Source organism: Littorina saxatilis, linkage group LG16 (genome assembly GCF_037325665.1).
Source record: "Littorina saxatilis isolate snail1 linkage group LG16, US_GU_Lsax_2.0, whole genome shotgun sequence".
Lineage (NCBI taxonomy): Eukaryota > Metazoa > Mollusca > Gastropoda > Littorinimorpha > Littorinidae > Littorina > Littorina saxatilis.
Window position 1 is genome coordinate 19168356 of NC_090260.1, and position 25103 is coordinate 19193458.

General features: G+C 46.6%; 1 protein-coding gene across 4 annotated transcripts in view; it reads left to right on the forward strand.

The window, feature by feature from the left end:
- Positions 1 to 25103, forward strand: part of LOC138951464 (paired amphipathic helix protein Sin3a-like) — a 76670-nt gene that overhangs the window by 44128 nt on the left and 7439 nt on the right. For all 4 annotated transcript variants that reach the window (XM_070323059.1, XM_070323062.1, XM_070323060.1 and 1 more), the window contains 13 exons: positions 2185 to 2282; positions 3075 to 3191; positions 5386 to 5543; positions 5915 to 5995; positions 9035 to 9218; positions 10853 to 10982; positions 12071 to 12172; positions 12695 to 12948; positions 14677 to 14860; positions 19994 to 20163; positions 20525 to 20707; positions 21072 to 21262; positions 22598 to 22847. In XM_070323059.1, the coding sequence (XP_070179160.1) occupies positions 2185 to 2282; positions 3075 to 3191; positions 5386 to 5543; positions 5915 to 5995; positions 9035 to 9218; positions 10853 to 10982; positions 12071 to 12172; positions 12695 to 12948; positions 14677 to 14860; positions 19994 to 20163; positions 20525 to 20707; positions 21072 to 21262; positions 22598 to 22847 (2102 nt within the window). The remainder of the gene's footprint in view (positions 1 to 2184; positions 2283 to 3074; positions 3192 to 5385; positions 5544 to 5914; positions 5996 to 9034; positions 9219 to 10852; positions 10983 to 12070; positions 12173 to 12694; positions 12949 to 14676; positions 14861 to 19993; positions 20164 to 20524; positions 20708 to 21071; positions 21263 to 22597; positions 22848 to 25103) is intronic.

Here is a 25103-nt window from a genome sequence, read left to right on the forward strand (position 1 = left end):
TGGGCTTTGCCCTTCTTGTTTTAGCAAACGCCACCCAAGGCCGCTTTGGACGGGTAGAAATTCCGTAGTTTCCAAGTCTATGGATAAAGCTCGCGTAAGAAGAATACGTCACGGTCGAAAGTCTTTGACGTCAATTAATGCATCATGACGTCATGCCTCCCTGTAGTCTTTCTCTCTCGCGCGGTGTGTGTGCTTGTGTTCATTTTGTGCACATGTGTTAGTGTTACTGTTTGTGTGTGTGTGTGTGTGTGTGTGTGTATTTGTGTGTGTGTGCGCACGCGTGCATGAGTCTACTCGTGTGTGTGTGAGTGTGTGTGTGGTGTGTGTGTGTGTATTTGTGTGTGCGCACGCGTGCATGAGTCTGTACTCGTGTGTGTGTGAGTGTGTGTGTGGTGTGTGTGTGTATTTGTGTGTGTGTGTGTGTGTGTGTGAGTGTGTGTGTGGTGTGTGTGTGTGTATTTGTGTGTGCGCACGCGTGCATGAGTCTGTACTCGTGTGTGTGTGAGTGTGTGTGTGGTGTGTGTGTGTGTGTGTGTGTGTATTTGTGTGTGTGTGTGTGTGCGCACGCGTGCATGAGTCTGTACTCGTGTGTGTGTGTGTGTATTTGTGTGTGTGTGCACACGTGCATGAGTCTGTACTCGTGTGTGTGTGAGTGTGTGTGGGGTCTGTGTGTGTGTGTGTGTATTTGTGTGTGTGTGTGCGCGCACGCGTGCATGAGTCTGTACTCGTGTGTGTGTGTGAGTGTGTGTGTGTGTGCATACGTGTATGTGTGTGCGTGTATGTGTGTTTGTTTGTAAAGGTGTGTATGTCTGTCTGTCCATATGTGCGTATGGGTGTGTGTTTTTTGTGTATGAAGTTTTTTGTGAGAGAGTGAGTGAGTGCGTGTGAGTGAGTGTGTGTATGTGTGCGTGTGTGACTTGGGGTGTGTGTGTGTGTGTGTGTAAGTGTGTGTGTGTGTGTTTGTGTGTGTGTGCGTGTGTGTGTGTGTGTGTGTGTGTGTGTTTGAGAGAGAGAGAGAGGGGTATCATTCGGCTCTACTTCTTCCCGGTACCCGGCGAAGCGGGTATTCATTCTATTATATATAGATATGTCGTGCTGAATTCACGTAATTGCCGATTCCGCGTAATGGGCAACATTTTGCCCATTTCGCGTAATCGACAAAACGCTGCCCAATACGTGAAATCAAAAATGTTGCCGATTCCGCGAATTCAGCAATTCCGTGAATTCGGCACGACATATATATATATATACTAGAATGAATACCCGCTTCGCCGGGTACCCGGCTTTGCCGGGAAGAAGTAGAGCCGAATGATACCCAGCTTCGCCAGGAAGAAGTAGAGCCGAATACCCGGTAGAGGAATACCCGGCAAAGCCGGGATGAAAGCGTTAATGTGGACAGTGACCTTCTAAAAATAGTAACGGGAATATCCGGCTTCGCCGGGATGAAAGCGTTGTGGACAGTGACCTTCTAAAAATAGTAACGGGAATATCTTCTCCAGGTTTTCAGCGTTTACCTCCCTTCCTTCGTATGGTGCACTATAGTATGAGTGGGGCATCTTCGGATATTCCCGGCGTTCTGTTACTATTTTTAGAAGGTCACCGCAGTGTCCAGAACGTAAATTGGACCCGTAAATTATCCTCACTGTAAAAGTGCAAAGGTCGAATCAATTTATAGCCACGCGAAAAATACACTGTCATCTATCTCTCTATATATACGGCTTCTCTGTGTTTGTGTGTGTGTGTGTCTCTCTCTCTCTCTATGTGGGCAACACCTGTGGATTGTTCAGTTCTGTTTGTGATGTGGTCTGGCGGCTTTTGTGTATTTGTATGTACTGGCCTTCCTTTGAGAAGCCATAACAGATCAAAAGGGCTTAGAGATAAGCTCTAAATTGCTCAATCCTGTTTGAGTGGAGTTCGCCTCCAAAGGTGATTAACACGGTTACATTCGTCGACGAGGATGGGACTCGATATGGTCAGGAATGGCATTATGGCCACTGAATCATTTTCGTGCTGTTCCCATTCCACGAATCTGGGAGGGACCTAAGCTTGGCGGCTCCATTGTTCGGACCCGGCAAAGCCGGCGTACGGCTCTAAGTATTTCATCCCGGCGAAGCCAGCTACCCGGCGAAGCGGGTATTCCTCTAGTATATAGATATATATATATATATATATTTTTTTGTACAGATTACCAGTCGTGTAAGCAGTATGGGGCAAGCTACAGAGCTCTACCGTCCAGCTACCCCCAGCCCAAGTGCAGCGGTCGCACACAACTCTGTCGTGAGGTAAGTGGCACAAGAGCCCACTTGCACAATAGCCAACTTGCACAATAGCCAACTTGCACAATAGCCAGCTTGCACAATAGCCAACTTGCACAATAGCCAACTTAAATAGCTCTCCGATGCGAAAGATAAGGAAGGTTCACTTCCCTGCGGGCAAACGTTTTGCTCTCACAAGCGCTGGTGTTCTCTGGCTTGTGTTATAAAAAAATGTTTTAAAAACCTCGATCGCCTTTCCTTTGTGCACGGGGCATGCTTGGGTACTTTGAACGAACTTTAGGATTATTCTCGCAGCTATCATTGCTGCAGCACACTGTTCACAGTGACAATTCACAATTTTCAAGGCGAAGTGTCCGCGTTGAAACGCAACCTCTCACAGAGCTATCCGGACATGCCCGCATTTTGCGGCAGATCTCGCAAGGCCTTGCAAGTTAACGCAGATTTATCGCGCGATTTGGCGGCGCAGGCCGATCGGGCCATGCAGTGTTTTATTACCTACAAGGCGATACAGCACATAGCCGCATTCCTTGTTTTCGACACAGAATGTTAATGCATGCACACACGCATGTACGAACGCACGCACGCACGCGCACACACACACACACACACACACACACACACACACACACACACATACGTGAGATACACGCACGCACGCATGTGCACGCACGCACACACACACACACACACACTTATGTGAGCTTCAATCACAACTTCAGCTTCAAGTCTTTTGTCTTTGAAGTAATTTAGTGAGTACATTTAGAATACGATCTTAATCTTGATCCATGATGTTGACAGGTGCTAAACGACACGTGGGTGTCTATCCCCACCTGGTCAGAGGATTCCACGTTCGTCACGTCACGCAAGTCACAGTTTGAGGAGTACATCTACAAGTGTGAGGACGAGCGTTTTGAGGTGAGCATAATTATGCAGTTAGTTTTGGTTGTTCATACCTGTCAAGTACTTTTGGCCTCTGACCATAGTAAATGGCATAAGAAACCATAGTTGGGGATCAAAAACCATAGTTAATGCGTGGATCAGGATGTGGTTAAACGCACAAATTCAACTTCTCACGCATACACACTAAACCAATCAGATTGGTTTTCACAAACTAAAAGTAAAACACATAAATTCCTTTCTACCCAAACTGCTCTTTATTTACCACTACATGTAATACATTTACACTGCACTCTTGTTCGTTCATTTCTTTTGTCACTTGTCACTTGTGTTCTTTGTTGTATTCATCTGTGCAAATCTTTGCTTTGTCAATCATGCTGCCAGTCACCTTAAAATCATGGCAGCATGCATCAGAGTTAATTTTGACCTGTAAGAAGGCAGTCAGTGTGTCAGCTCCCAGACTGTGATCCAGCACTTGAAGGTGTTGCAGGGTTTCACTGCCAAATGGAAATTTATTCAACATTTTCCTCACACAGGCCATGTAGAACTGGCGCACATCATGCCAGAACTTCTGTTGTGTGGCTGGTGCAAGCTCCTCCTCAGAAATGAATGAACGGCAGTCCATGCCAGCAAAAAAAAAAAAAAAAAAAAAAAAAAAAATTTTTTTTTAATGCTGAAAATGCGTATGGTTTGAGGTATACGACGTAGGACCCAAAAAACACCGAAAATCCGTAAGAATTACGCAGAATGCGTAGGACTTGACAGGTATGGTTGTTTACCTTCATGGCCGCTTACTTCTTCATTTATATCCTTGACTGATTGCTTTGGGGTGAGGGGGATGGTGGGCCGCAGAGCTTTTTACGAATGGAACGTCTCCCACAACATAAGCATCAAATATTTTTCTTAACTTCCGTCCTTCTGTCTTCGGATTTTGAGTAATCTCAAACTGTCTCTCTTGTTCACAATGTAAACTATTTGAGTCCTAACCTTTTCCGCTTTTAGTCTCCCACGTTATATATTTCACAGCTGTATCTGCATTGATGGTTTCACAGCATAATTCACATCTTTTGTTGATGACTGTTTCACAGTGTTGATGGCTGTGGAAACAGCTGTATCTGCATTGATGGTTTCACAGCATGATTCACATCTTTTGTTGAGGATGACTGATTCACAGTGTTGATGGCTGTGGAAACAGCTGTATCTGCATTTATTGTCACAGCATAATTCACATCTTTTGTTGATGACTGTTTCACAGTATTGATGCCTGTGGAAACAGCTGTATCTGCATTTATTGTCACAGCATAATTCACATCTTTTGTTGATGACTGTTTCACAGTATTGATGGCTGTGGAAACAGCTGTATCTGCATTTATTGTCACAGCATAATTCACATCTTTTCAATCAATCAATGAGTCTTATATCGCGCATATTCCGTGGGTACAGTTCTAGGCGCTCTGCAGTGATGCCGTGTGAGATGAAATTTTATACGGCCAGTAGATTGCAGCCATTTCGGCGCATATTTACCTTTCTCGGCCTATTATTCCAAGTCACACGGGTATAGGTAGACAATTATTAACTGTGCCTAAGCAATTTTGCCAGGAAAGACCCTTTTGTCAATCGTGGGATCTTTAACGTGCACACCCAATGTAGTGTACACGGGGGGAGGTTCGGACCGTTGATGATGACCGATTCACAGTGTTGATGGCTGTGGAAACAGCTGTATCTGCGTTGATGGTTTCACAGCATAATTCACATCTTTTGTTGATGATGACTTTTTCTTTCTTTCTTTCTTTTGCGTTCATGGGCTGAAACTTCCATGTACACTCATGTTTTTTGCACGAGCGGGGGTTTACGTGTATGACCGTTTTTACCCCGCCATTTAGGCAGCCATACGCCGCTTTCGGAGGATGCATGCTTGGTATTTTTGTGTTTCTATAACCCTCCGAACTCTGACAGGGATTCCAGGATCTTTTCTGTGCGCACTTGATCTTGTGCTTGCGTGTACACACAAAGGGGGATAAGGCACAAGCAGGTCTGCACATAAGTGGACCTGGGAGATCGGAAAAATCTCCACTCTTAACCCACCAGGCAGCCGCGGCCGGGATTCGAACTCACAACCTCCCGATTAGGAGGCCGACGTCTTACCACTGAGCCACTTCGCCCGTCTGGGAAAACTACTGTATCCGCAATGATTGTTGTATTGTTGTTGCAGCTGGACGTGGTGTTGGAGATGAACTTTGCCACCATCAAGACGCTGGAGGCAGTACAGCGCAAGATGCAGCGCATGTCCACCGAGGAGGCCGCCAAGTTCAGGCTGGACAACTCTCTGGGGGGGTCCTCCGAGTTTGTAGCTAAGAAGGCTATCTGCAGGTGAGAGAGAGAGAGAGAGTCTGTCTGTCTGTCTGTCTGTCTGTCTGTCTGTCTGTCTGTCTGTCTGTTTATGTGTTGGTGAGTGTGTGAGAGGGAGAGAGAGTGTGTGAGAAAGAGAAGAGAGAGGGAGAGACAGTATGTGTATGTTTGTGCATACATGTGTGTGTGTGTGAGAGTATGTGTGTGTGTGAGGGTATGTGTGTGAGTGTGTGTGTGAGTATGTGTGTGTCTGTGAGAGTATGTGTTTGTGTGTGAGTGTGTGTGTGTGCATGTGTGAGAGTATGTGTGTACGCGGGCAAACATGCATTTGTTGGATTATTGGGAATACTGTTGAAAGCTTTTTCTGAGTTCTGGCTCAATATTTGTTGCAGAATCTACGGTGAGAAGTCGGCAGACATTGTCGACGGTCTGAAGAAGAATCCTGTTGTCGCTGTTCCACTGGTACTCAGAAGGTAAACCATTTCTCTGATTACTGGATGGGGGTGCTATGTGTATACATATGCAGTTACAGTTATCCCCCACCCCAACTTAACTTCTAAGACCTCAAAAGGTCGGGTCTGTTAAGGAAGCTCTACCCCCCGCGGATTAGGGGGAAGAATTTACCCGATGCTCCCCAGCATGTCGTAAGAGGCGACTAACGGATTCTGTTTCTCCTTTTACCCTTGTTAAGTGTTTCTTGCATAAAATATAGTCAATGTTTGTAAAGATTTTAGTCAAGCAGTATGTAAGAAATGTTAAGTCCTTTGTACTGGAAACTTGCATTCTCCCAGTAAGGTCATATATTGTACTACGTTGCAAGCCCCTGGAGCAATTTTTTGATTAGTGCTTTTGTGAACAAGAAACACTTAACAAGTGGCTCTATCCCATCTCCCCCCTTTCCCCTATCCCATCTCCCCCTTTCCCTCGTCGCGATATAACCTTCGTGGTTGAAAACGACGTTAAACACCAAATAAAGAAAGAAAGAAAAGAAAGTCGCTGTCAGCGTGAGTTCGTCCCCACGTTCGGCGAGAGATTTATTTCTCAGACTCAACTTTGTGTGCAGACTCTCCTCGGTGTCCGAACACCCCCCGTGTGTACACGCAAGCACAAGACCAAGTGCGCACGAAAAAAAATCCTGTAATCCATGTCAGAGTTCGGTGGGTTATAGAAACACGAAAATACCCAGCATGCTCCCCCGAAAGCGGCGTATGGCTGCCTAAATGGCGGGGTAAAAACGGTCATACACGTAAAAGCCGTGGGAGTTTCAGCCCATGAACGAACAAACAAAAGGAAGAGTCTTCCAGAAGAGGTAAATGTGCAGACCATATGAGTAGAAAATCTGACAAATCAATGGGGGGGGGGGGGGGGGGGGAGGTCTGAAAATGTGTGGTCACATAAGGGGGGTTCCACACCATTACTACAGTATTCTAGATGAGCGAACCTGTAGCCAAGACCGGTGCGCGTACGTGTAGATATGACGTCACCCGTACAAGTCTTGTAGAATTGGTCTAGATGATGCTCACCCTTCTCCAATGTTCCAAATGCAGTCATCCATTTTCCTGCACCCTGTTTGCCTCCTTGTAAGACCTGTAGATCTTGGCCAATGCGTGCCAAAAAAACTAGATTTGATGACGTTGCCTGTACACGTTCCCGAAACATATGCCATCAGCTTTAATTCTCAAAGCTTGTGTAAACCAGGCATGGGAATTGTCCGCCGAATGGCGGATTTCCGCCGAATTTTTTTTTTTTGTTCCGCCGAAAATGCAAAAGTGTCCGCCGAAAAAATAAAGGGGGGAGGCACACAAAAAAAGCACCGGTTACTTTGGCCTTTGCGCAAAAGCCCGCGAAAACTTTCCGTACTTTGTTCACGCACTGCTACCGCCCGCCTCAGTTATTGAACTATTATGTTTGAAAGTAAACCAGATTGCACAGATTGTGTTACAAGTTACATTTTCCTGTTTGTCTCAACAGATAAAATTTTTTACAAATTTAAACCATATATAATACATGTAAGCAAAATTTGGTACATTTTTGTACTAAAAACTCTGATTCTAAAAACAGAATTTAATGGCAAACTTGGAGCTCAGATGACACCAGATTGCACCATCTGGGTTCTTTGGAGAAAAAAAATTTCCGGGGGGGGCATGCCCCCGGACCCCCCTAGTAAGGCTAGGCGCTTCGCGCCATCGACTTGACGCTTCGCGTCTTCAGTTATAAATTTTCCGCCTTTTTTACAATTTTCAATTCCCATGCCTGGTAAACACCGGCACGGTTGGCCTAGTGGTAAGGCATCCGCCCCGTGATCGGGAGGTCGTGGGTTCGAACCCCGGCCGGGTCATACCTAAGACTTTAAAATTGGCAATCTAGTGGCTGCTCCGCCTGGCGTCTGGCATTATGGGGTTAGTGCTAGGACTGGTTGGTCCGGTGTCAGAATAATGTGACTGGGTGAGACATGAAGCCTGTGCTGCGACTTCTGTCTTGTGTGTGGCGCACGTTATATATGTCAAAGCAGCACCGCCCTGATATGGCCCTTCGTGGTCGGCTGGGCGTTAAGAAAAAAAAAAGAAAAAAGTTCCACGTCTAGATCTTTCTACTATATGGAGTGATGAAAGAAGAACAGGAAGAATTAAATGTGCAGCTGCGAACCTTGTTTCTGTTAGTCTGACTTGTTTACCCATACGATTTCGCCGTATTTTGTACGCAAAGTTGCCAAGGATACGACCAATACGTTTGGAGAGAAAAAATGCGACGATCGTAAAAAAAAATCAAGTTTGATCGTGATTACTAAATGGAAGAAGAAGAAATCGAAAGTAGGTTGCCAAACCTGTTCTTGCGATAGCCCAGTGGATGAAAATCCAGCTTTAACGATTGGTCAATGTAATCACATGAGACGTGATATGACAAGATTTTATCTGCCGCCATTGTTGTTGTCGAGTCCAGCACGTTGACGAAAATCAGTAACGCCTAAAAGTTCCACTTCTGAAAACGGACAATGTTATTGCTGCCCTTGAAGCAATAGCTCATGAACGTTTCTTGTGAGTTGCAGAATACTCTCAATATTTTGAAAATTCGCTGAATCTCGGTGAAAAGTACACCAAAGTCAAAGTGCCGGTAAACAGGTCTGGACAGTCACGGTAGCTGTCTGCAGTTGTTGGATGTTTATGGTGAAAAAAAGGTGTGGCTTGTTTACAGTGCCAACCAACAGCTGAAAAAGTAAAACTCAGAATTCCACCATAGTCTCTTTCAGTTTCTCCTGCCTGTATATCAGTGTCTCTGTGCGTGTCTAGTGGTTGCAAGAACATAACCATGCCAACAGCTGGCTTTCATGCTTTGACATTCTTCTTCTTCTGCGTTCATGGGCTGAAACTCCCACGTACCCTCCTGTTTTAAATCATTGATATTCAAATGTTGTGTGGAGTACTATAAAAATACGCCAAGTTTGTTTGAGAATACTCCAAAAACAAAACTTGGCTTCCCAGGTCTGCATCTGCATTTCTATTCATTATTTCTAGACTAAAAGCGAAAGACGAGGAGTGGCGTGAAGCGCAGAAGAGTTTCAACAAGGTGTGGCGCGAGCAGAACGAGAAGTACTACCTCAAGTCCCTCGACCACCAGGGTATGACCTTCAAACAGAATGACATCAAGGCCCTCCGCGGCAAGTCGCTCATCAACGAGATCGAAACCATTCTGGAAGAGGTAGGATTTGTGTCTGTCTGTCTGTCTGTCTGTCTGTTTATCTGTCTGTGTGTACTTAAAGGCATACTAACGCACTCCCGTGTTTACAAAGTGTAGTTTGCCCACAATCGATGTCAAACGCACCATAAGACCATATAATGACGATACGTCACCATGCGCGGACCATAATACATGCATTACAGCTTGTTCTAGCCTCTGAAAAAGTGAGGATGTCAACAAAGCCGCGGTGTTCTCTCCCTTGCATCAACGTTACATGTGTTGCCAAATCTATAAATAGGACGATCCAGATCAAAATGAAAATTCAAATATCTCACAATATTTTGCAGGGAACTTAATTTAGTCTGTCTCCAGCTGTTGGTAAAGAAATTAGCATGTATAGTCATCGAGTACATATGGCTTTAAGGCTAAGAGCTACCATAAAATATGTTAGTTCATGGATGTCAAGCTAATATAAAAACTATTCGTCGAAATGATTTGAAGTTTTGCAGAAATGTTTTAGACATGCTGATGGATGTTTGTTCCAAGGGCTAAGCTATAGGAAGAAAAGTTAGAGATACAAATTTTTCAGTTTTGAAAAATGTTGTACCACAAAGTCAACATTGGTATCGCTGTAACTTTTCTTGTTTTTTGTGTGTATGGGTGGCCGAGTGGTAACGCACTTGCGCTCGGAAGCGAGAGGTTGCGAGTTCGACCCTGGGTCAGGGCGTTAGCAATTTTCTCCTCCCTTTCCTAACCTAGGTGGTGGGTTCAAGTGCTAGTCTTTCGGATGAGATGAAAAACCGAGGTCCCTTCGTGTACACTACATTGGGGTGTGCACGTTAAAGATCCCACGATTGACAAAAGGGTCTTTCCTGGCAAAATTGTATAGGCATAGATAAAAATGTCCACCAAAATACCCGTGTGACTTGGAATAATAGGCCGTGAAAAGTAGGATATGCGCCGAAATGGCTGCGATCTGCTGGCCGATGTGAATGCGTGATGTATTGTGTAAAAAAAAAATTCCATCTCACACGGCATAAATAAATCCCTGCGCCTTAAATATGTGCGCGATATAAATTGCATAAAAAAAAATTTAAATTAAAAAAAATAATCCCTGCGCTTAGAACTGTACCCACGGAATACGCGCGATATAAGCCTCATATTGATTGATTGATTGATTGATTGATTGATTGATTGATTGATTGATTTGGGCGGGGATATAGCTCAGTTGGTAGCGCGCTGGATTTGTATTCAGTTGGCCGCTGTCAGCGTGAGTTCAATCCCAGGTTCGGCGGAAATTTATTTCAGAGTCAACTTTGTGTGCAGACTCTCTTCGGTGTCCGAACCCTCCCCCCGTGTACACTACATTGGGTGTGCACGTTAAAGATCCCACGATTGACAAAAGGGTCTTTCCTGGCAAAATTGCTTAGGCACAGTTAATAATTGTCTACCTATACCCGTGTGACTTGGAATAATAGGCCGTGAAAGGTAAATATGCGCCGAAATGGCTGCAATCTACTGGCCGTATAAAATTTCATCTCACACGGCATCACTGCAGAGCGCCTAGAACTGTACCCACGGAATATGCGCGATATAAGCGTCATTGATTGATTGATTGATTGATTGATAGTTAACTGAAGGTGGTCTGTTTGAAGCAAAACGAGTCCAACCAGCAAGGACAGTCCATGGAGATCACGGAGCCACACATCACGGAGACATATGAAGACAAGTCTGTGTTTGATGACGCCGCGTCCATCATCATACACAACATGAAGCGACAATCCAGTCAGTCTGCTTTTACAACTTGCAAACACATTATTTCCATCATTATGATTATATGTTATCGGCATCCATCATACTATTGAACGACAGTCCAGTCAGTCTGCCTTTACAACTTTCTAACACATTATTTCCATCATTATTATATGTTATCTGCATCCATCATCATACACAACATGAAGCGACAATCCAGTCAGTTTGCTTTTACAACTTGCAAACACATTATTTCCATCATTACACCCCCGGTATAGGGGTGTGTTTAGGATTCGGTCGATGTGTTTGTTTGTTTGTTTGTTTGTGTGTTTGTGTTCGCATATAGATCTCAAGAATGAACGGACCGATCGTCACCAAACTTGGTGAACAGGTTCTATACATTCCTGAGACGGTCCTTACAAAAATTGGGACCAGTCAAACACACGGTTAGGGAGTTATTGGTGGATTAAGATTCTACAAGGACTTATAGAGGGACATATTAATGGTCAAAGGGAAATAACCTTCTCAGTTGGTGGCAGTGAGAATGGTAAGGACGGGGGTGGTTTTCCTACCTCGGAGGAATTTCCATCGTTATTATATGTTATCTGCATCCATCATCATACACACTATGAAACGATAGTCGAGTCAGTTTGCTTTTACAACTTACAAACACATTATTTCCATCATTATATATAGCTATTCTGATGGACACGTGGGGGAATTCGGGGGCTGTGATTGGATGGTCTCTTCCGATCATCAAAGCATAATGCTACAGAAGTCGGCCATTTTTGCCAATATCCAAAAGCATATTGACAATAACAAAGACGCAAGGTTCCGGTTTACCCATCTGTACCACACGATGATTCCATCGACAACAGCACACACTGACAACTTGAAATTCTTCTCGGGAATGTTTTTCAGCTTTACAAATGTCGATAGCATACCCTTTACTGCTAACTTCCTGATGTCCCTGAACACCACAAAATGCCCAAAGTCGAAAGATGTAGTACAAACAATGGAGTAAAACGGAACAGCCGTTTTTGTGTGCCTGTGTGAGCTGAGTTGCCGACTGACACAAACTTCAGTGTCAGGGTTTGAACCATTGTTTTGTTGGTGTGCAGACATGCACCATGAGGACAAGAAGAAGATCAAGCAGCTGGTGTACCACGTTGTCAGGGACCTGCTCTTCTACCCACGGGGAGATCTCAGCGACGATGAAGATGGTATGTCTTTGTTGTTTTTGACCCATCTGAGTAATCGACGAGTCTTAGTAATGAGCAGTGTCCGTCTGTATGGCTGTCCGGTCGTCCTTAGACAGAAAACTTAACGTTGAGGTTATGCTTAGATTCTTGAGGTTTTAAACTCAGGGGGGGGGAGGGGGTGTGATATTTCACTGTAATGGGATATGACGAAGGCGAGTCATGTAAGCATTTGTTTTTTACGTTCAGTCAAGTATTGACTGAATGTTTTAACAAGGGCGGAGAGCGAGGTTTGTCTCCTGATGTATGTGTGTGTGTGTGTGAAAAGCATTTCTGAAAAACTACTGAACAGATTGTTATGAAAATTGGTACAGACATTTCCGAGAGCATTTGATAGGGCTATTTGAAGACGTCATATCTGACCGTTTGCAAAAGTTGAGGCGGCACTCTCATGGCTACAGCTTTTGATCACTTTGGTGGTGTAGGTCTTTAAGGGGGAGTTCCACTGTAGCAGGCTGTACTTCATTCATTCTTCTTTCCCATCAGAAGACACAGACGGCGACAGCGGTGACAAGAAGCCGAAAGACTCGTCATCGTCGGACGCGGTGCGAGGGACGTCGGTCAAGGAAGAGAAAGACGGGTGGGCGGAGAGTCGGCAGAACGGACACGACACCGACTTGACCTCTTGCACCACCGGTGCCGACTCCTCACCCTCGGACAAGCCGGCAGCGACAGGGAAGCTGTCTCAGCAGACCAACGGCGACTCGGTGGAACTTGATCTCGCGGATGAGGATGATGCTGTAAGTTTTTTCGAGGCGTTTCGAGTCTACTCTGGTGGACCTCCCCCCCCCACTCCACCCCTCCCCCCCTCTCCTTCCCCCCCTCTTCAGATATTTTTTCTTTGTAAATTTACTTCCGTTTTCAGATTCTCTCCTTTTAAAGTTAAGTTTAAAAACTTTGTGTTTTATAGTTCAGTCATTTTTGACTCACATGCGTAGCAAAAGTGAGTCTATGTACTCACCCGAGTCGTCCGTCCGTCCGTCCGTCCGTCCGTCCGGACGTCCGTCCGGAAAACTTTAACGTTGGATATTTCTTGGACACTATTCAGTCTATCAGTACCAAATTTGGCAAGATGGTGTATGATGACAAGGCCCCCAAAAACATACATAGCATCTTGACCTTGCTTCAAGGTCAAGGTCGCAGGGGCCATAAATGTTGCCTAAAAAACAGCTATTTTTCACATTTTTCCCATTTTCTCTGAAGTTTTTGAGATTCAATACCTCACCTATATATGATATATAGGGCAAAGTAAGCCCCATCTTTTGATACCAGTTTGGTTTACCTTGCTTCAAGGTCAAGGTCACAGGAGCTCTTCAAAGTTGGATTGTATACATATTTTGAAGTGACCTTGACCCTGAACTATTGAAGATAACTGTTTCAAACTTAAAAATTATGTGGGGCACATGTTATGCTTTCATCATGAGACACATTTGGTCACATATGATTAAGGTCAAGGTCACTTTGACCCTTATGAAATGTGACCAAAATAAGGTAGTGAACCACTAAAAGTGACCATATCTCATGGTAGAAAGAGCCAATAAGCACCATTGTACTTCCTATGTCTTGAATTAACAGCTTTGTGTTGCATGACCTTGGATGACCTTGACCTTGGGTCAAGGTCACATGTATTTTGGTAGGAAAAATGTGTAAAGCATGTGAGTCGTATGGGCTTTGCCCTTCTTGTTACTCAAATTAAGGAGTGATTGCTGAGGGGTGGTTTTCAAGAACAATTCAAAAAGCTTGGTTATTCAGGGACATTGTAGTGAGAGTTGTAGAGAGAGTGTGTTTGTGTGCGCGCGCCCTTTCTGGGTTTGTTTGTGATTTTTGTGTACGCTTTTAGGACGTCTAAAATAAGGGGGAGGTTTCACTGTAATTAAGAGTTTTCAAAAACCTTTTCACTCAACTTTTTAGTACTTTTCAACTGAAAAGTGCTTTTTTTGTTGCTTTTTAAAAAAAAATTTTTTTTTATTGTCTTGGTCAAACTCATGAGTACAGTATTGTTTGGGACCGGCACGGTTGGCCTAGTGGTAAGGCGTCCGCCCCGTGATCGGGAAGTCGTGGGTTCGAACCCCGGCCGGGTCATACCTAAGACTTTAAAATTGGCAATCTGGCGTCTGGCATTATGGGGTTAGTGCTAGGACTGGTTGGTCCGGTGTCAGAATAATGTGACTGGGTGAGACAGGAATCCTTGTGCTGCGACTTCTGTCTTGTGTGTGGCGCACGTTATATGTCAAAGCAGCACCGCCCTGATATGGCCCTTCGTGGTCGGCTGGGCGTTAAGCAAACAAACAAACAAACAAACAAAGTATTGTTTGGTATTTTTTCTTTCTCGCTTTCAAGCGCAGTCACCATTGCACTCGGTTTCTGTAAAGTTACCCCCCGTTTCAAGACTCCCTCTTTTTTAAAAGCTGATTTTCTCAGAATTTTAGAGAGAAATTGTATAGCCTCTTCACTCTTGTTTGTTCCAGGATGACCACTACACGCTGTTTTACGGCAACACCCAGTGGTACCTGTTCTTCCGCCTGCACTTCAAGCTGTGTCAGCGCCTGCTCCATTTCCGCCGGATGTCCGAGAAAATCGCACAGCAGGAAGAGAACAGCAAGGCCGATCGTAAACCCTCCACGGCCCTGGCATTACGTCTCCGCACCACGTGTAAGTTCAAACCCTCCACGGCCCTGGTATTACGTCTCCGCACCACATGTAAGTTCAAACCCTCCACGGCCCTGGCATTACGTCTCCGCACCACGTGTAAGTTCAAACCCTCCACGGCCCTGGCATTACGTCTCCGCACCACGTGTAAGTTCAAACCCTCCACGGCCCTGGCATTACGTCTCCGCACCACGTGTAAGTTCAAACCCTCCACGGCCCTGGCATTACGTCTCCGCACCACGTGTAAGTTCAAACCCTCCACGGCCCTGGCATTACGTCTCCGCACCACGTGTAAGTTCAAACCCTCCACGGCCCTGGCATTACGTCTCCGCACCACGTGTAAGTTCAAACCCTCCACGGCCCTGGCATTACGTCTCCGCACCACGTGTAAGTTCAAACCCTCCACGGCCCTGGCATTACGTCTCCGCACCACGTGTAAGTTCAAACCCTCCACGGCCCTGGTATTATGTCTCCGCACCACGTGTAAGTTCAAACCCTCCACGGCCCTGGTATTACGTCTCCGCACCACGTGTAAGTTCAAACCCTCCACGGCCCTGGCATTACGTCTCCGCACCACGTGTAAGTTCAAACCCTCCACGGCCCTGGCATTACGTCTCCGCACCACGTGTAAGTTCAAACCCTCCACGGCCCTGGCATTACGTCTCCGCACCACGTGTAAGTTCAAACCCTCCACGGCCCTGGCATTACGTCTCCGCACCATGTGTAAGTTCAAACCCTCCTTGGCCCTGTCATTACGTCTCCGCACCACATGTAAGTTCAAACCCTCCACGGCCCTGGCATTACGTCTCCGCACCACGTGTAAGTTCAAACCCTCCACGGCCCTGGTATTACGTCTCCGCACCACGTGTAAGTTCAAACCCTCCACGGCCCTGGCATTACGTCTCCGCACCACGTGTAAGTTCAAACCCTCCACGGCCCTGGCATTACGTCTCCGCACCACGTGTAAGTTCAAACCCTCCACGGCCCTGGTATTATGTCTCCGCACCACGTGTAAGTTCAAACCCTCCACGGCCCTGGTATTACGTCTCCGCACCACGTGTAAGTTCAAACCCTCCACGGCCCTGGCATTTCGTCTCCGCACCACGTGTAAGTTCAAACCCTCCACGGCCCTGGCATTACGTCTCCGCACCACGTGTAAGTTCAAACCCTCCACGGCCCTGGCATTACGTCTCCGCACCATGTGTAAGTTCAAACCCTCCACGGCCCTGGCATTACGTCTCCGCACCACGTGTAAGTTCAAACCCTCCACGGCCCTGGTATTATGTCTCCGCACCACATGTAAGTTCAAACCCTCCACGGCCCTGGCATTACGTCTCCGCACCACGTGTAAGTTCAAACCCTCCACGGCCCTGGCATTACGTCTCCGCACCACGTGTAAGTTCAAACCCTCCACGGCCCTGGCATTACGTCTCCGCACCACGTGTAAGTTCAAACCCTCCACGGCCCTGGCATTACGTCTCCGCACCACGTGTAAGTTCAAACCCTCCACGGCCCTGGCATTACGTCTCCGCACCACGTGTAAGTTCAAACCCTCCACGGCCCTGGCATTACGTCTCCGCACCACGTGTAAGTTCAAACCCTCCACGGCCCTGGCATTACGTCTCCGCACCACGTGTAAGTTCAAACCCTCCACGGCCCTGGTATTACGTCTCCGCACCACGTGTAAGTTCAAACCCTCCACGGCCCTGGTATTACGTCTCCGCACCACGTGTAAGTTCAAACCCTCCACGGCCCTGGCATTACGTCTCCGCACCACGTGTAAGTTCAAACCCTCCACGGCCCTGGCATTACGTCTCCGCACCACGTGTAAGTTCAAACCCTCCACGGCCCTGGCATTACGTCTCCGCACCACGTGTAAGTTCAAACCCTCCACGGCCCTGGCATTACGTCTCCGCACCACATGTAAGTTCAAACCCTCCACGGCCCTGTCATTACGTCTCCGCACCACGTGTAAGTTCAAACCCTCCACGGCCCTGGCATTACGTCTCCGCACCACGTGTAAGTTCAAACCCTCCACGGCCCTGGTATTACGTCTCCGCACCACGTGTAAGTTCAAACCCTCCACGGCCCTGTCATTACGTCTCCGCACCACGTGTAAGTTCAAACCCTCCACGGCCCTGGCATTACGTCTCCGCACCACGTGTAAGTTCAAACCCTCCACGGCCCTGGTATTATGTCTCCGCACCACATGTAAGTTCAAACCCTCCACGGCCCTGGTATTACGTCTCCGCACCACGTGTAAGTTCAAACCCTCCACGGCCCTGGCATTACGTCTCCGCACCACGTGTAAGTTCAAACCCTCCACGGCCCTGGCATTACGTCTCCGCACCACGTGTAAGTTCAAACCCTCCACGGCCCTGGCATTACGTCTCCGCACCATGTGTAAGTTCAAACCCTCCACGGCCCTGGCATTACGTCTCCGCACCACGTGTAAGTTCAAACCCTCCACGGCCCTGGTATTATGTCTCCGCACCACATGTAAGTTCAAACCCTCCACGGCCCTGTCATTACGTCTCCGCACCACATGTAAGTTCAAACCCTCCACGGCCCTGGCATTACGTCTCCGCACCACGTGTAAGTTCAAACCCTCCACGGCCCTGGCATTATGTCTCCGCACCACGTGTAAGTTCAAACCCTCCACGGCCCTGGCATTACGTCTCCGCACCACGTGTAAGTTCAAACCCTCCACGGCCCTGGCATTACGTCTCCGCACCACGTGTAAGTTCAAACCCTCCACGGCCCTGGCATTACGTCTCCGCACCACGTGTAAGTTCAAACCCTCCACGGCCCTGGCATTACGTCTCCGCACCACGTGTAAGTTCAAACCCTCCACGGCCCTGGCATTACGTCTCCGCACCACGTGTAAGTTCAAACCCTCCACGGCCCTGGTATTACGTCTCCGCACCACGTGTAAGTTCAAACCCTCCACGGCCCTGGTATTACGTCTCCGCACCACGTGTAAGTTCAAACCCTCCACGGCCCTGGCATTACGTCTCCGCACCACGTGTAAGTTCAAACCCTCCACGGCCCTGGCATTACGTCTCCGCACCACGTGTAAGTTCAAACCCTCCACGGCCCTGGCATTACGTCTCCGCACCACGTGTAAGTTCAAACCCTCCACGGCCCTGGCATTACGTCTCCGCACCACGTGTAAGTTCAAACCCTCCACGGCCCTGGCATTACGTCTCCGCACCACGTGTAAGTTCAAACCCTCCACGGCCCTGGCATTACGTCTCCGCACCACGTGTAAGTTCAAACCCTCCACGGCCCTGGTATTACGTCTCCGCACCACGTGTAAGTTCAAACCCTCCACGGCCCTGGCATTACGTCTCCGCACCACGTGTAAGTTCAAACCCTCCACGGCCCTGGCATTACGTCTCCGCACCACGTGTAAGTTCAAACCCTCCACGGCCCTGGTATTATGTCTCCGCACCACATGTAAGTTCAAACCCTCCACGGCCCTGGTATTACGTCTCCGCACCACGTGTAAGTTCAAACCCTCCACGGCCCTGGCATTTCGTCTCCGCACCACGTGTAAGTTCAAACCCTCCACGGCCCTGGCATTACGTCTCCGCACCACGTGTAAGTTCAAACCCTCCACGGCCCTGGCATTACGTCTCCGCACCATGTGTAAGTTCAAACCCTCCACGGCCCTGGCATTACGTCTCCGCACCACGTGTAAGTTCAAACCCTCCACGGCCCTGGTATTACGTCTCCGCACCACGTGTAAGTTCAAACCCTCCACGGCCCTGGCATTACGTCTCCGCACCACGTGTAAGTTCAAACCCTCCACGGCCCTGGCATTACGTCTCCGCACCACGTGTAAGTTCAAACCCTCCACGGCCCTGGCATTACGTCTCCGCACCACGTGTAAGTTCAAACCCTCCACGGCCCTGGCATTACGTCTCCGCACCACATGTAAGTTCAAACACTCCACGGCCCTGGTATTATGTCTCCGCACCACGTGTAAGTTCAAACCCTCCACGGCCCTGGCATTACGTCTCCGCACCACGTGTAAGTTCAAACCCTCCACGGCCCTGTCATTACATCTCCGCACCACGTGTAAGTTCAAACCCTCCACGGCCCTGGTATTATGTCTCCGCACCACGTGTAAGTTCAAACCCTCCACGGCCCTGGCATTACGTCTCCGCACCACATGTAAGTTCAAACCCTCCACGGCCCTGTCATTACATCTCCGCACCACGTGTAAGCAAGACAAATGATACCGTCTTCTCCAGGTCTTCCTTTCCTCCGCACAGCTGGCAGCGGACACGGTTTTCCTTAGGCTTTCTAAGATGGGGAAAATGACGGAAATGAAATCGACCAGCGAACATACCTCATGGCTGTTCCTAGCTTGTGTCTTAGTGTGAGTTAAAAATAGCACAGCAGAGGGAATAACTTAGCTGCAGCCGGCACACTGTTAAGCTCGCTTGCCTGTTACACCTAACTGCTTCCGCGCTATATTGGGAGATTGGCCTACTCAATGCAGTACTGAGAGAGCCAGTGCAGATCTCTGCTGTGGAGAAAGGATGGGTGCTAAAATAGCCTGCAACTAAAACAGCAGAAATGAAGCCATGGGAACAGCTGTGACCTACCTGTTGATATTTCATTTGATTCGAACCTATGACCCAAGGATCAAGAGTCCAGTGAGGGCGGGGACGTAGCGCAGTCGGTAGCGCGCTGGATTTGTATCCAGTTGGCCGCTGTCAGCGTGAGTTCGTCCCCACGTTCGGCGAGAGATTTATTTCTCAGAGTCAACTTTGTGTGCAGACTCTCCTCGGTGTCCGAACACCCCCCTCCCCTCCCCCCCCCCCCCCGTGTGTACACGCAAGCACAAGACCCAAGTGCCCACGAAAAAGATCCTGTAATCCATGTCAGAGTTCGGTGGGTTATAGAAACACGAAAATACCCAGCATGCTTCCTCCGAAAACGGCGTATGGCTGCCTAAATGGCCGGGTAAAAAACGGTCATACACGTAAAATTCCACTCGTGCGAAAAACACGAGTGTACGTGGGAGTTTCAGCCCACGAACGCAGAAGAAGAAACAGTCCAGTGCTCTACCAACTGTGCTAGCAGGTGTTAAATGGCTAATCTTGATGATTGATTTGTTGACAGTTGACGTGGAGCCAAAAGACTACTACAGCTATTTCCTGGATTCCATTAAGAACCTGATGGACTGTTCCATCGAGTCGGGGACGTACGAAGACACTCTGCGCGAGATGTACGGCATCAACTCCTACCTGGGCTTCACCATGGACAAACAGGTCGTGCAGATCGTCAGGAATGTGAGTCTGGTACTTTTAACCCATCTACCCCCATGGCATAGAAAGTCACTTCATCAATTTCAAACTTGAAAAAATCGTAGCAAATAAACTACTCAGTACTGCAAGTTTTTCAAAATTATAAACGCTGAAACATTGCAGGAACCCATTGGGGTTCAACACATCAAATAAATCGCCTGATTGGCTTTTACTTTGACAGTCCATGTTTCACCTGGAAGCTCAAACCCATTTACCACCTCGATTTGTCACATGTGAACAGTGTTATTTGTTACCCAGCTGTTTATGAATGAAAACTTGTGAAAATGAGGACAAAAAACCTTCTCCTTATCCTTACAATGGACACATCTGTCTGGTTTAATTACAGCTGCACCACCTGATTACGGAAGAGAGCAGCACGGAAATGACGGATCAGTTCATGGAGGAAAAACAGAACCAAGCCACGGGCGGCCCGCTCTCCATGCGCCCGCTACGCCAGCAGGCAGAACTCAACTACCAGCGCCGCGCAGAGAACCTCATGGCCGATGACAACTGCTTCAAGTTTGTCTTTGTGAGTAGATACTGCTTCAAGTTTGTCTTTGTGATTAGACGTTTTGACAACTGCTTCAAGTTTGTCTTTCTTATTGGACGTTTTGACAACTGCTTCAAGTTTGTCTTTGTGATTAGACGTTTTGACAACTGCTTCAAGTTTGTCTTTCTGATTAGACGTTTTGACAACTGCTTCAACAATGCTTGAGTGTTTGAAATGACATGTGGAGTACACTTATTCTTCTGAAAATATACAAAGGTTATATAGGTTTTTTTTAAAGAATACTCCCAAGTACAAAATGAGGGTTGCCAGGTCTAATACAACCTCTTATAACAAAATGTGAATAGTGTATAAAAAAACCGGACTTGACATTTTCTGTCCTCAGTACAAGAAGAGCGGCAGTGTGCACGTGACGTTGCTGGACCAAGGCGGGGAGCAGGGAGAGGAGGTGGGGGAGATGGAGCGCTGGGCAGCCTACGTCGAGCGCTACGTTTCCATGGCGCCCACCGACCCCTCGCAGAACTTCAGCCAGAAGATGGTCAAGCTGCTCTGCGACAAGCCCGTCTTTCTCAGCAGGTGAGAAACGTTTTTGCATTTTTGGCTCACCTTAGTAATCATCGAGTCATAAGTCGTTTTATATCTCATAAACAAAGAGAAGGAAGCGCTCTTAACCCCTTCACTGCCACAGTATAACAGCATTATCCGAACGGTCTATGGGAAAGAGCTGTGTATAGAACCCCTACAAGTACTTGGACAGTGGTTACCTCCCATTTAGTTTTCAGAAATGTCCTGAAATGTTGTTGACACAAATCCCACGTATGAGATACGGTTATGGGCGTAGGGCAAACCGAAAATGACCACGTATTACATACGGGGTGGGCAGTGAAGGGGTTAATGCATACGCCATGTGTAATAGAGTTAGTGACAGTTATTCGGAACCTGTCTCCTGGCACCTGAGAGCAAGCATAAAAAGCATTGAAAATGAATAAGCGATTTTCATCCTCATTGAGTCATAGTAATAATAAGAAGAAGAAGAAGAAATAAGTTTTCTTTAACGCGAGTTCTATCAATTGGCTTCAAGCGCTTTATAATTTCGACGTAAACAAACAAACAAACAAACAAGCAAAAATTTAACGAGCTTAGATTAAAAAATGTAATTTTCTCTGTTTTTTATGCTTAGATCTTTGAAACTTTACATACTTCCAGTGTTTGTTGACCTTGAGGGCTAAATCTGCTTGATCCTGGTCAAATTTCAAGGTCACAATGGGATCAAGAATTACAAAATTATAATTTTCTTGAACGCTCATAGAGCTAGTTAAAGGACTGTGCATCAGTGGGTCTTTATATATATTTAGAATAAATCACCTCAATTTAACTAATAGGAGTTACCTTACTTACAAGTGCCAGACTTGTTGCAAGTTCTTAACTCATTGCCTCCCAGGTACGGATTTATCCGTACCCACTCATATGGCTCTATCTGACCAGGTACGGATATATCCGCTCAGACTTTTAGCTTCAGTCGCTTCCTGTAACGTCCATCTACCGCCTGCATTCCGGCGTGTTGATACACAGTTACAACGCAGTTACTACAAATCTGAGTGACCTGCTGCAGCACAGCTGGTCTCGGCCAAAAAAAACTTGGCCAACTGGGGTAGAAAGTGTTTAACAAGGTCACAAACTCTAGATTTCCGTCAGTATACCATTAAAATGAGTAGTCTCCCTTGTCAGTAATGCCTCTCCTTGGCGCCGCTGTCCAGACTAGAAAAAGTGTTAAACAAGGTCGCTAACTCTAGATTTCGGTCAGTATACCATGAAATGAGTAGTCTCCCTTGTCGGTAATGCCTCTCCTTGGCGCCGCTGACCAGACTTGCACGTTTTATTTTGTTGCTTAATTATCTTCTTGCTTCTCAGGAACATTGCCAGCTGGAGACGGAGGAACATGTGTGGTCAGCGAGAGGAGGAGGAGGAAGAGGAAGACATGGAGGAGGAGGAGGAGAGAGGGAGCGAGGAGGAGAAAGAGGACAAAGAGGAGAAAGAGAAGAAAGACGAGGACGCTCACAGTGAGGACGCCCTGTGCTTGGACCGACCCAAGAAATCGACCAATCAGAACATGATGAACTTTCACCTCATGGAGTGCGTCAAGGACGTCAACGACGGAAAGGTTGGTGTGTTTGTTGTTTTGTGTGTTTGTCTGTTTGTCTGTTTTCTGTTGTCATGCATACACTAACAAAGTCAAGGTTTGGCATACATTTACAAGGTATATTGACATAAACTTGGCCAAAACATTATTACAACAAATTTCTCACCCAAATAAAAGCATTAATTCCTGTGTAATTTTATTAAAACTGTATATGCCAGTTAAGGCCGTTCATTTAACTATCAGGATCACTTTTTGGATTAATGATATCTTTTACAGATATCTTTTAATGATATATTATCCAAACCCAGCAAAAGCAGTAAGCAGACCAAAGATCCTTAAAGTGCCTCTCCCAAAGATAGTACTTTTCGGCTAGATTTACAGTTTCAAGCTGTTAGGACAACTTCTTTAATTGTGTGGTTTTATAGAGGTTTTCTGGGGGGGTTAAAGTCAAGGGTCTGCCAAACCCGGTTAAAGCAAAAAGCAGTCCAGAGATCCCAAAGAAGTAGAGGGAAGTAACTCTCCAGTATGTTGTGATGTAAATCATGTGTAGAGATTGAAAACTGCGTATTACATTGGTTGTGTGTGAACATTTCTGTAAGCATTGTTGAAGTGGTTCTTTAAACATTAGGATAGTTTTGTGTGAACATTTCTGTATGCATTGTGCAGACATGGGACTGGTCCGATTTTTATCGGAATTCCGATATTTTCCTTAGCTCACAGACCATTCTTGAGATCGATGCAAATTCGTTGAGAAAAAAGGGGGGAGGGGTTGGTGGTATGAACCGTTCAGCTGAAGCTGTCTGCGTCTGAAGTCAGTGCATTCGCACCCCAGCACTCGCGTGAACCCATAGCAGTATCATGGGTCGCGTTTGATTGGCTGTCAATCTCCGACGATTATCGCCGGGGCTTAATTATTCACCGATGGCGGTTTGTGGGTTGTTTTGATTGGCTGCCGATCTCCAAACGCCGAAGGTGAAAAAGGTAGCATCATGGCGTCTGGATTCCATATTGTTTTGTCGGCTGTGGAAGCTCTTACGATCGACGACCAAAGTGTGAAAAACAAGTGGAAAGCCAACTGGCTGTCAGAAGAAGTGACTGTCACTATCAACAAGAAAGAAAGGCGCCAGCTCATTGGCGACAGTATCGCCAAGATATCCATTCCCGGTCAGGCCGTGTGCACGTGGTGCGACAACGGCCACTGCGTGGTGAAATACGGACTTGGTGTAGCATTTATGCATGGGGCAAGCTAGGAAAAGATAACTCTCACTGCAAACCACGCCCACTCAAAAATCCGGTCGGCGATTTGGCTCCGGACCCCAGGGTCAGGTTACGGCAAAGTACGTCGTTTTGAGTGGTTGGTTGTGGACGATACTGACCGGTACCACTAGCAGATACATAGGGCTAGAGGTGCATCGAAAATTTTTTCCCCAGGTCGCGAGAATTCTATAAAATAAATGCAAGCGAACTTTTGTCATTTTTTGAGTCACTTGAGAAAATGTGACTCTATGTAATCGGTCAGTGTTAGTCTGTCCGGCCGGCCGGCCGGCCGGCCGTCCGTAGACACCACCTTAACGTTGGACTTTTCTCGGAAACTATCAAAGCGATCGGGCTCATATTTTGTTTAGTCGTGACCTCCAATGACCTCTACACTTTAACGATGGTTTCGTTGACCTTTGACCTTTTTCAAGGTCACAGGTCAGCGTCAAAGGAAAAATTAGACATTTTATATCTTTGACAAAGTTCATCGGATGTCATTGAAACTTTGTAGGATTATTCTTTACATCAAAGTATTTACATCTGTAGCCTTTTACGAACGTTATCATAAAAACAAGGGAGATAACTAGCCTTTTCTGTTCGGCAACACACAACTTAACGTTGGGCTTTTCTCGGAAACTATAAAAGTGACCGGGCTCAAATTTTATGTGAACGTGACTCATTGTGTTGTGAATAGCAATTTCTTCCTGTCCATCTGATGCCTCATATAATATTCAGAACTGCGAAAGTGACTCGATCGAGCGTTTGCTCTTCTTGTTTTATTTCTTTTTGCGATAGGGCGAGTGCACCACCGAAATTAGTTGATGAGAACGTAGTCGGGTGTTTCATCTTTCATTAGCAACTGAAAAAATAAGGGGAAAGTTTTGTGTGTGTGTGATTGTTATAAATCACACTTTTGTTTAAAATGCTAAAACATATTATTCTTGTGGGTTTTATAGCTTTTTAAAAAGGCATGATCTCATTTTTTTGCTATCAGGAGAGGCCCCAAAATGGCCTTTATAA